At 44.2% G+C, this 12,282-nt stretch overlaps 1 protein-coding gene across 1 annotated transcript in view; it reads right to left on the reverse strand.

Annotated features, from left to right (window-relative positions):
- Window positions 1-316: 316 nt before the first annotated feature.
- The window catches only part of LOC122814171 (kinesin-like protein KIF2C), a 296,624-nt gene continuing 284,658 nt past the window's right edge, over window positions 317-12,282 (reverse strand). Inside the window, exon 3 of the mRNA XM_044086782.1 lies at window positions 317-442. Coding sequence (XP_043942717.1) covers window positions 317-442 — 126 coding nt within the window. The remainder of the gene's footprint in view (window positions 443-12,282) is intronic.

Consider the following 12,282-nt stretch of genomic DNA (forward strand, 5'->3'; position numbering starts at 1 on the left):
GGTTTGACAGCAATCTAAAACGATGATTAACAAACCGTATATTTATGCTGTGCTGACGAGGCCATAAGAATGCTGAAAAAGGCATGTCGACAGCTAGTGGGGTTTGGCTTTATTGGCCTGAATTTGTCAACAGACTTAAAGGAAAAGTTGTGGGCATTCAGAATTGCAATATAGCTGAAACACCAGATGTCCTTAAGGGGACATTAGCATATATCCCCAATGTTACCTCCAATACAAGAGGTTAAGGAATCACACAGTGGAAAATCTAGCTTGGCTCAGTTTTTCTTTTACTTGTACTGAAGGGTTGAGAACAATTTTAACAATTTTCAAAAGATATACTTACAGTTAGTGCATTTTCCGGAGGTGGCAAATTTTCTTTTGGGGTCAGACTTCCCCAATCTAGTAATCCAGTATTTATTGATATTACTTCATCCACTCCAATCTGCAAAATTAAAAAAAAATCACTTCAGATATTTAATGGAACACTAACATTCTAATGACCAACAGTAAAGTAAACTCAAACAAATGCAAACCAGTCATACCTTGCCTGAATGCAGTGGCAGCTAGAGCAAGACAAGTGTAGTAGGGAAGAAGTGGGAGTGTAGGTTAGGGTTTTGGGTAGAGATCAAAATTCGGACTTAGATCCATGGAGCACTACAGTTAAAGTTAAGGTTTTGGTAGGGTTATGCAGCTCAGTAAGGTCAAGTGCTGTGAGGGATAAAGTAGGATCAAGCTAGTGAGAGCTAGGACACTTGCCTTTTACAAGTGACAACTAACAAGTGTGTTGCAAGGGGTTTACTTCCCATAATCTAACATAGAAATGCTAGACTTTCATATAGTAGAGACCATATGAGCGAACATTTGAATTTTCGCAAATATGGAAGCCCCCCCCCCCCTTACCCTCCACACCCCCAGCTATTTAAATATACCAATTCCAAAATCGCAATACATTTCGGTAAAGGAAAATCTTCCCATTCCACACTAAGGAGATCCCCATTCAGACTGGTCAAGCTTTTAAACTTTCGATCTGAAGGGGACCTGTTGCAAGCTATCATCATACAGTTTTAAACTACAGTATAGTCAGCAGTCATGGGATAAATATGGTCCCTGTCATGCACTCCTGTGTGGAGATTTACAGCTCTTTCCAATTCTTTAGTATTCTGCAAATTTAAGAATGGCCAATAGTGTTTTGCAACAAGTTTGGGAGTGAACTAGATACCTGGCAGTGGAAGCATCAACTCAAGAGGACAGTCACTTGACAGGACACCATATGCAAGAAAGCGGAAGGGGGATGAGTGGACAGACTAAACTGAAATCTGTTAACTAATCTGAGCAGGATAAGTCGAACATGGAAATTAATGATATTACAAACTGATAAGAGTCCTCCATGGGTTATAACGGTTGATGCAGAACAGGAATTAAAAGGGATTATGGTGCGGATTAAGCAGCACATGTCACAAAAGTTTTCCCGCATACAATTTAATCACTTGTACAAGACTTCTGCATGCGTCAGGAAAAGGTGTGTGGTGTATATCAATGTTAGTGGGTGTACGTGTTTACACACCCCACAAAATTCATCCTTGTGTGGTTCATTACACATGCAACTGACTGCAAGTGTAGTATTTGCTGTCATTGTGTGCATTAGCCTGAGTAAAGGTGAATTGTTTGGTCCCTTGTGATTGCAGCATTGCTTTAAGAGAGATGCACATTGCACCATGGTAGCAAATGCATTGCTGTGCATGGTCAGTTTACCAAGTGGTGTCATTGCCGTTTGCTCCTGCAGCTATTGGGGGTACTGGCTTTAGAGTAGCCACCGTATTCATGTGGTTTGTGCTTCATAGTACTCCTGACAAGTGTGCCAGTGAGTTACAAACCTGTATAATGCGTGTTTAACGGAGAATTGAACAGCGGTCATTGTGGGTTGCTTACAAAACTTAAGTAAAATGTTCACAGTTGGGAGTTGGATAAACTGAGCACCAGAGGAATAAAGTTAGCTTTCTTTTAATCCACAGTTGGGGGTTAGAAGTAAACTGATGACTGGCAACTGGTGGTAACTACTCATTTAACCTCAACTAGACAAAAAAAACATGGTGCGAAACATGCAGACAGGAACATTTTTCTTTTTCAAGTGCCACTTAGATAACTGGATAAGAGGGAGTTTAAACTACTTTAGTAGTACATATTGTAAAGCACTAACATTTAGTGAGCAGGACATGTTTACAGGTAGGAAAAGTGAACAGTCAACCCATTATACTTTAATGCAGAGAGTAAAACTCATTCCAAGATGCAAGCCTGTAAGATTTACACAAAAAGGCCATACTTAAACATAGATATTCAGAGGCCTGTGAAGTGTGCCTGTGCACACATTATTTGGTATGTAGAGACCTACACGAAATCTACCGCAGCCTAAAACAAGCTATACTATATGAAAAGATATACATTTCAAATGTATCATTTTACTGGCCTCCTTTTCAGGACTGGTTACATCTGCCTATACTCAAGAGCTCATACATGCATTTTATAACATTTTCTACTGCTCAGATGGAAAGAAACTAGAGACAATTGCATGTATGACTAAGTGTAATGTCATACACAGGTGATTAGCTGAACACTTCAAGGCAGGACATGTGATACTCAAAGGAGTGACTTGTACAAGAAGCAAAAAAGTACAGCTGTGTACCTACCATAAATGTAGATGTTGGTGTATTCACTGCTGCAGTCATTACACTTGGGTTATCTTGCTGGCAGGCTACCCGCAGTCGGCCTAAATTCCAAAGTCCTGGCCCGGCGTTGGCTGCTGTCACCTCTTCCCGGACGTCAGTGCGCCAGGGGTATATAAAAAGATGCAGCAGACGCCATTTTCTTCAGTTTTTCTTGCCCCAGATGTCAGGTGCCCCCAAAAGGGTAGGCTAAAAAACATTGCTTATAAAAGCATGCAGTAAAATAAATACCCTCATCTACAAGCAAATACACCACATAGGTTGTATAGGATAGAGAAGTACAGATAAGTCCCAGCAAAGAAAGGGGGATGGTGGGTGGGCAACCTGGACTGCAACAGTGAATGCACTCGAACATCTACATTTATGGTAGGTACACAAATGTACTATGTCCATAGTGTTTCACTGTTGCAATCATTACACTTGGGTTGAATCCCAAAGCGGAGGTTGGGCGGCTGTGTCTAAATAGAATTAAGAGTGGCTATAAGACCCTGTAGAACTGCAGTGGCAAAGCCTGCTCTGGATTTAGAATAAAGAGGTAAGTGGTAGTGCTTAGTAAAAAGTGTGCACTGAAGTCCAAGTTGCAGCTGCCCTGGTAGAATGTGGTCTAATGCCCTTAGGCACTGACTTGCCATGTTTTGAATAGCAGAAACGAATGCAGTGTCCTATCCATTTTGAAAATCTGCTTTGAGATGGCTTTTTCCTTGTGATCCTGCAGCATATGCCACTAAAAGTTGCTCAGTCTTTCTGAAAGCTTTAGTTTTGTCCAAGTAGAAGTGTAGCTGTCTATGTCCAAAGAATGCAGAAGTCTCTCCCCTTTATTCTGTGGGTTTGGGAAAAAAAGTAGGCAAGTGAATGGTTTGGTTAAGAGCCACACAACACCACCTTGGGCATAAATGTTGGGTTTGTCCTTAGAGAAACCCTGTCCGGATGGAAGATAAAAGGTTCCACAGCCATTAATGCCTGTAACTGACTCTTGATGAAGGTATTGCTAGGAACAGAGCTGTTTTCCAGGATATGAATTTTCTCAGCTGTACTGGCTGGCTCGAAAGGAGACTGTGGGAGTTTTTCCAAGACAAAATTGAGGTCCCATGCAGGTTTTGGTGATCTCCTTTGAGGTCTTATATTTTTGGCCCCCCTGAGGAGCTGCCTAAGCAATGGATTTGAAAAAAATAGATGGGTCTGCATTGTAATGAGCTGAAATGGCAGAGGCATAGATCTTAATTGATAAAAAGGATAGGCCTTTGTCCAGCATCTCAGATGCTGTAAAATCTGAGGTATATTTGGAACAAGCGAGTCAGTTCCTTGTGCCTGGTTCCAAGCACAGAATCGCTTCCATTTTTCTGCATATATGATTTTCTGGTGCTGGGCCTCCTGGCCTCCAAAATAACATCCATAACCACTTTAGAGAGAGAGGTGTATTCTGAATGGTTACACTATCCCCCAAGCAGCTAGATTTAGGGTTCTGAGTTGGCTGTACAGGATCAGATTGTTTTGTTGGGTCAGTAAATGAGGAATTTGAGGCAATGTCCAGGCTGGGCCTTGGGACAAGCTCCTTAGGATTGGGTACCAGCGTTGGCGTGGCCAATCTTTGGTAATTAGTATAATTTGGGGCTGGTCTTGTCTGACCTTTAGGAGTACCTTGGGGAGGAGAGGCAGTGGAGGAAAGGCATATACTGTAAGGTTGTTCCAGCTGAATGACAAGGCATCCACTTTCCATGCTTGTGATAAGTCCTTGTGCAGAATCTCTGAAGTTGGCAGGTGTGAGGGGAGGCAAAAAGATCTGTTGGGGCATCCCCATTTCCTTGTTATGCTGAAGATCTGTGGATCTAGTTTCCACTCGTGAGGATCCATGAGGTTTCTGCTTAGTCCGTCTGCCAGAGCATTTGTTTTTCCCGGCAGGAATTGTGCTTGCAGGTGTACTTGGTAGGTCAATGCTGTGTTAAACAAAATCATGGCTTGTCTGCAGAGGGGGTAGGAATGTGTGCCCCCCTGCTTGTTTATGTACCACATAACTGTGGTGTTGTCAGTCTATCAGTAGTTGTCCTGGATGAAGTAGGTCCTTGAAGGCTGTCTGGGCATTTTTTACAGCTAGCATCTCTTTTTGGTTGATGTAAAGATGCCTTTGGCTTGGGGGCCATGTGCCCTGAATACATTTTCCTGCCATGTGGGCCCCCCAAGCATAATCTGACGCATCTGTTAGTGTTTGCCTGGCTGTGGGTAAAGTGAATGGCTGTCCCTTGTTGTGGTGATGGGCCTGTGCCCACCATCGAAACTCCTGTTGCAGGCAGGGAATGAGTGAAATTAATTATTCCAGGCTGTGGAATGAGTGAACTTAATGATTCCAGGCTGTGGCAATGTTGAGTCCAAACACTTTTTAGATACCATTGTAGTTTCCTCATATGCAGTCTTGCATATGGAATTAGCAGAATGCAGGAGGCCAAGTAGCCCAGAGCCTGCAGAAGTTTTCTTGCAGTTAACTGTCTCTTGCCATGCTTTTGAAGTCAGTCAGTTCCTTTGTCTGGCGTCAGATAAGCCACCTGGGCAGTTGTATTTAAGCTTGCACCCAGGAATATCTCGAGAGGGTACTAGTTTTGATTTTTCATTTACTGTGTACCCTAGGCAAATTAGTAATCTTTTTACAAACGCCAGATGCTTTAGTAGAATGTCTTTGGCCTCGGCTTGAATACATTTGATACATTTCAATTCCTCTGTCTGCAAAATGCAATTACTGGTGCCACTCATTTTGTGAAGACCCTGGGCGCAGTAGAGGAGCCAAACGGGAGTGCAGATAATTGGTAGTGCATTGAGCCAGCTATGAATCACAGGTATCTTCTGCAAGATTGTCTGATTGGGACATGCAGGTATGCCTCTGAGGTACAAAGTTACAAGTCAAGCCTTCTTGCCCAGCATGGGCAGAAGCTGTTATAGAGTCAACATTTTGAATTTTGGAACATCCAGAAAAGTATTTAGAATAGTCAGGTCTAAAATTGGTCTCCATGCTTTGTCCTTTCTTGGTACTAAGAAAAGTCTTGAGTAAAATCCATGTCCCTGCTCTTATTGTGGCACTGGCTGAATGGCCATCATGTCCATGAGATGAAACTTGTTTTTGTGCCTCTGCCCATTGACTGTGTGGCAGGTCTGGCATACCTTTTGCCTTTGGAAGGGTGTGAAAGTGAAACCTGTAGCCCTGAGAGACTATATTTAGGACCCATTTGTCCTGGGTGACAGTGTGCTAATTTTGTGAAAACAAAGTGCTAGCTTCCCCCCCCCCCCCCAAGGGTGCTGCCAAAAGATAGGTGCTTGGCATTGGCAGAGGGAAGTCATTGGGACTGTTCCCTATATGGCTATGATTTGTCTTCTCCGCTTTTGGAGGTAGAAGCGCCCCATTGTTTGGACCTCTGAGCCCTGGGGCTGTTGTCTGCCTCTAGGGCATCTGTATCTGCCTCTATGGCCTGACACGGGAAAGGACCAATTCTTAGGACAGTTCCTGCTAAATTTGGGTGGTTGTACCTCGAAGAAAATGGAGGATAAAGCTTAATCTACGCAGACAGTGAAGGATTTCTTAAACACCTCTTCTGCCTTGACACCAAAGTATCATGCTGAAATGGAGCATCCAATAATTTTGCTTTAACATGATTAGGCAGAATCTGCTCCTTATTGGGTGACTTCAACTACCCAAACATAGACTGGGAACATTACTCAAGCCCCAACACCCTAGCCCAAAGGTTCCTGGAGTTCATAAACTCAAATGCTATGGAACAACTAGTCACCATTCCCACAAGAGGAGAAAATATACTAGACCTGATCATCACAAACATGGGGACAAAATGCTCCACACCGGAAGTATATCTCTCATTGGTGAGATCAGACCATAAATTAATCTCATTGGAGATCCACATCCCGCCCCCACCCCAGCAAAAAAGACCACAGTGAAGAACTTCTCAAAAGCAAACTTCACACTTCTTAAGACTGGAGTGATAGCCTTCAAGGCCCCGAGCCAGTGGAAACCACAACCCACGCTGCTGAAACCCTTACAAATGCCTTCTACGAGCACCTCCAGGAATGTATGGATCAAGCAATCCCTAATAAAATCAAGACCCTTTCCACCAAAGGCAGGCGCCCGGTCTGGTGGACCCCAGCCATAAACAAACTCTACAACAAGAGGAGAAAGCTACTACACGACAGAGCAAAATCCCTAAAAGGGAAGGCATCTCTGATCAATACTAGCAAAAAACTACGATCACACTCAAAATCATCCAAGGCCAACTTTGAGAGAAAAATCGCTAATGACACAAGAGACAATCATAAGGCCTTCTTTAGCTATGTTAGAAACCTGGGTGGAAACTCCCAGATATGCTCAGAATTAGTCCAAAATGATAAAAAAAATCACTGAACCCACAGACATTGCCAACATACTGGCAGACAGGTTCAGTGCAAATTTCTCCCCTCCCTCCCCCCCAAAAGGAGAAATATCTATCCCACCAGAGTCTAGCCTCCCAAACATCTCAGATGCCCAGGTGAGAGCTGCTCTCTCTAAAGCAAAAAACACAGCATCAATGGGACCGGACGGTGTCACTGGCTGTGTGCTACACAAACTCAATGAGGAACTAAACCCACACAAGGCTGCTGTTTAATCTTAGCCTTACTACAGGATACGTACCCAAAGAATGGCGTACGGCAACTGTGGTCCCACTCCACAAAGGCGGTGCTTCTACGGACCCTGGAAATTACCGCCCCATAAGCTTGACGAGCCTTGTCTGCAAAGCTATGGAGAGGATCATAATGGAACTCATAAATAAAGACATTGGGGACCTACAGACACTGGATCCTACCCAATTTGGCTTTGTCAAGGGCAGATCCTGCCTCTTGAACTTGGTCGACTTTTTCGAAACAGTCACTAAGACCATTGATGAGGGTAAGGCAGTTCACACAGCCTACCTTGACCTAGCAAAAGCGTTTGACACAATACCCCACTCAGGCATCATAGAAAAGCTCACCAGCTTAGATGTAAACCCGTATGTCACAAGATGGGTTGCAAACTGGCTCAAGGACAGAACACACAGGGTTAGAGTTGTTGGTGCCATGTCAGACTCTAAGCCGGTCACGAGCGGTGTCCCACAGGGCTCAGTCCTGGGCCCCCTCTTGTTCGGCATTTATTTTTCTGAAGTGCAGGTAAACATAGGTGGATTGTGGCTGACAAAATTTGCAGATGACTGCAAACTGGGCACCATAATTGACACTCCAGACAGACATCCTCCAGAGAGGTCTCATAGAAATGGATAACTGGTGCCAGAGCCATGGCCTTAAGCTAAACGCCAAAAAATGTATAGTCATACCCTTTGGGAAAAACAAGGTAACCCCTAATTACCACATAGGTGGTAATCCATTAAACACGGAAGAAGTTATCAGGGACCTGGGGACCCAAGTTGACCGTAACCTCTCTTTTGACACTCACATTGCCAAAGTGGTTAGGAAGACCTTCTACGTTGCCCACCTGATCATGAAGGGATTCACATCCAGATCAGGAGAGGTCATTGTACCCCTGTACTCTTCACTTATCAGACCAATGATTGAGTACAACGCCCCATTCGGAATGTACCTTACCAGACACCTGCAGCAGTTGGAAAGACCCCAAAAGTTCCTCACCAAAAGGATAAAGGGGCTTAAACATACGTCATACGATGCCCGACTGAAGAAACTCCAGCTCTATTCAGTCGCATACTGTCTGCTCAGAGGTGATCTGTGCCTGACATACAAGGCCATGTCCAACCCGGAATTAATGGACATGCTCCACCTCAAAAAATCCAAATCCACCAGAGCCACGAGAGCAAGAGACTTAAACCTAAACACTGATATAAATAGGACGTGCTGGAGGGACAGATTCATCACCCAGAGACTCCCTACACTATGGAACAGAATCCCAGTCCATGTGAGGCAGAGCCCCTCACTGACTCTGTTCAAGAGAAATCTTGACGAGTGGATGGGAGATCGTAGGTTTACCCCGGGAATCATCTGTGTCACTGCTGGACAGAGGCACAGCAAACTAATGGGTATAGTATTCTCATCCTAAGGGGTGGTGAAAGCCACACACACTCTGGCTAGGCTTATAAATGCCCTAGGGCAGATAGCCTAGTATGAACCTATGAACCAAGCATGCCTTATAACAGAACCTGTTACAGCGGCCCTGCAAGAGGCCTCCAGCAAATCATAACCACACTGCAAAGTAGGTTTTCCCACTTGTTCAGCTGCATGCAATAAATCCTGCAATTCCTTGTTCTCAGAACATTCAGAGTTTGTCAACATTTTCTGTTTTAACAGAGACATTAAGTATTGCTGATATTTAAGCATATGAAACTGAAAATTTAAAGCCCTTACAGCCAAGGTAACAGAAGTGTAAACTTTTCCCCCATCTGTCCAGTGCCCTAGAACCTGAGGGGACAGGGTTTTTTGCAGTAGTAGCCTTGACCCCTCTAGGACCCTGAGAAATAGTTACTGGGTCAGCAGTAGGGTTTTTATATAGAAATTTATGAAAATCCGGAACCTTGTAGTATCCGTCTGGCTTAGGTGCAGGAGGTAGAGAGTCGGGAGACAGGCTGGACTCTGAAACTACATCTACAATGTCTAGAACAGGTGGAATAGCAAGAGGTCTGTGCTTAGGTAGTAAAAGAAAGTCTGAGCCTTTTCTTAGAGCATGAATAATCTTGGCTCTCCCAGTGGAAATGCGCCCTCATGGTATGCAGGGTTCCCCAAACGAGCAATCCTCAGGAGGAGGAGCTGAAGGAATAGATACTTCAGCATCAGAATCCTCATAGGGAGGGATAGAGTATCCCTGTTCTGAAGAGGAGTCAGAGGAAATGGAAACCTGATCAGAGGAATTATATTCAGTATCTTGCCTAGGCCTCTTATCAGGAGGGGGATGGGAACCCCTGATTAAAGTAATTAGGGGTTCAGCCATTTTGAACATCTGTTTTTTAGGCATGGAAGTCTGTCCTGGAGAATGCTGTACTTGTTTCCTTGTCTTTAAAACCTTTTTAGTCTTTTGTCTTGGATTCTGAAGTTGGCTTGATATTAAGCTGTGTAGGTCTGAAAACACTCTCAAAAGCAGATGCCTGCTCAGCGGCTCCGGACCCATCTGAGGGATTAGCTTCCGAAGGCCCAATACCTTGAGTATCCAGAGGCCTAGCTGTCTCCACGTGGGAGTCTGAGACTGCCTGTGGCTCTGAGGTAGCGGGTGTCAGTGGCTGCAAAAGCACCTCACTGAGAACCAGCGACTGGCCTAGAAGAGGCTTAGTCTGTTTTGGACCTCTGATGCCTGTCCTTTTCTTTCCTTGCGCTTTATGAATTCCAGTCTGTTCCGACAGCATTATATAGTTAAACCTTCGGCCAAAGTAATGAAAAGCAAAATTGTACAGATGCTTAATGCGTTGGTTAAATCTAGCACAAAACCGACTAGCTAAGTCGTGGTCAGGGCCTAGGCAAGGAATACAGTAAGAATGATTATCCTTATGAGGTATTTGCTTTCCACATGAAATACAATTAACTTTGACATCAGTCTGGAGCAAGAAAAAAGTTTCCCCAACGGGGTACTTAGATTTAAAGAAGACTTCAGATCTGAAATTCAATTTTGAAAATCTCAGGAGTCTGCTGACTGGCACTTGCGAACCGCTTTTGCTTTGGGCACCGCGCAGCAAGAAAGACAGAAGAAAATGGCATCGGCTGCATCTTTTATACCCCTGGCGCACTGACGTCAGGGAAGAGGAGACCGCAACAGACACCGGACCAGGACTTTGGAATTCAGGCAGACTGCAGGTAGCCTGCCAGCAGGATAACCCCAAGTTTAATGACTACAACAGTGAAACACTATGAACATACTCACAAAACATTCATTCTGTGTGAAGTACAGCTGTGTTCCATTTACCATAAATTGTAGATGTTAATATTGCAGTACTGATCCTTGGGTCTTCCTGCCCGGCAGAAGCCCACGACTGGCCCAATTTCCACAGTCTTCTCAAGCCGAAAAACATCCAGTGACAGAAAGGTATAAAAGCATCTGCTGTAGCTATCTTAAGGTCTTTCCAAACGAAAAAAAGCAGTTTTATGCCAGAGGACAGCACAACCTCCCCAGCCATCTGGTTTTGGTCAAGTAACAAACGCAAGAATAGCTGGGATGAGCCAAAGGGATTATAAACTAACATCAACAGCAATGGCCACTACAAAGTTGAGTAAGAGGCTGGAAACATTTACTGCAACACTGATCTACTCAAATATCTACAATTACATTAAGTGGAACACAACTGTACTGGGTCAGTGTTGCAGTACTGATCCTTGGGAGGATTCCCAAAGCTATCAGGAGGTAGTGGTGATTATTTTAAATATTTTGAAGAATGGCAGAGGTGAACCCTGCCCTAGCCCCAAGACCTGCCCCAAGTTAGTGTTTTGTAAAGGTAAGTACAGAATTCCAAGTGTCTGCCTCTATGCTGGCTTGGATGGGAACTCAAGGAAAACAGTCGTAGTTGCTCCTTGCCTGGTGAAATGGCTCTAATGTGGACAGGTAAAGGCTCTCCATGGTGCAGATAACAGAACTCTATGCAGTTCACAATCCATTTAGAGACAGACAGGTTTGCCCAAATATCCTCAAAAGTCTAAAGTGGTAAGCCCTGTCTGTACTTTGTTCTATCCAGGTAATATCCATTTTGTCTATACATCCAGTCAGTGGCAAATCCTTTCCATTTCGTAGATTTGTAAATACTGGCAGATGGTTAGCATGCTTAAGACTAAGTTCTGAAACCACCTTTGGTATGAATGATAGGTTTGTTCTGAGGGTTACTCTGTCCCTGTGGAAGACAGCAAAAGGCTCTACACATGAAAGCTTGAAGTTCAGACTTCAAGCTGATGTGATTGCTATAAGAAGGTGGCCTTTCACACTAGCATCTTGAAAACAAAAAGCTGTAGCAGCCCCCCCCCCCAAAGGGTGGGAGGGTTAGTTTTTCCCCTGCAATACACAGTCGAGATCCCACGCTAGAATGGGGCCCCTTCTGGGGAGGTTTCAAATGAATCACCCCTTTTAGAAAGTTTCATTTGGACTGTGAGAAGAGTGATGGAATAATCTGCAAGCAAACTGAAATGACAGATGCAGGAACCTTGATGCTGGAATAAGAAAGGCCCTGTTCAGATATGATAGTTAAAGTAGTACTGAATTTGTGTGTGCTCGAACTACAAGTGTCATCAATGACACCAGGTTAAAAGAAAATCTCCCATTTTGCCATGTATGATTTTCTGGTGTTAGGCTTTCTTGCCTTCTTTAAAAGGGAACACCTCTTTGGAGTAAGCCATCGAGGTGGGAGAAGTTGCAATCTTCCAAGCAGCTAGATTGAGATATGCCAGGTTTTGGTGGAAGACTGATCCTTGATTTGGCTAAAGTCTGTCGTTTGGAGGAAATGTAGAACCTCTCCTCGCTGTGGGGAGAAGAGAGAGACCCAATATCTGGATGAGAAGGGGGCTGCCAGTTTCATCTTGGGCCTGTCAATCCTGATCTTAAGTACCCTGGGAAGCAAGGGTGAGT

This window comes from Protopterus annectens, chromosome 10.part0 (assembly GCF_019279795.1).
Source record: "Protopterus annectens isolate FY-2018-M chromosome 10.part0, PAN1.0, whole genome shotgun sequence".
NCBI classification, from domain to species: Eukaryota; Metazoa; Chordata; order Ceratodontiformes; family Protopteridae; genus Protopterus; species Protopterus annectens.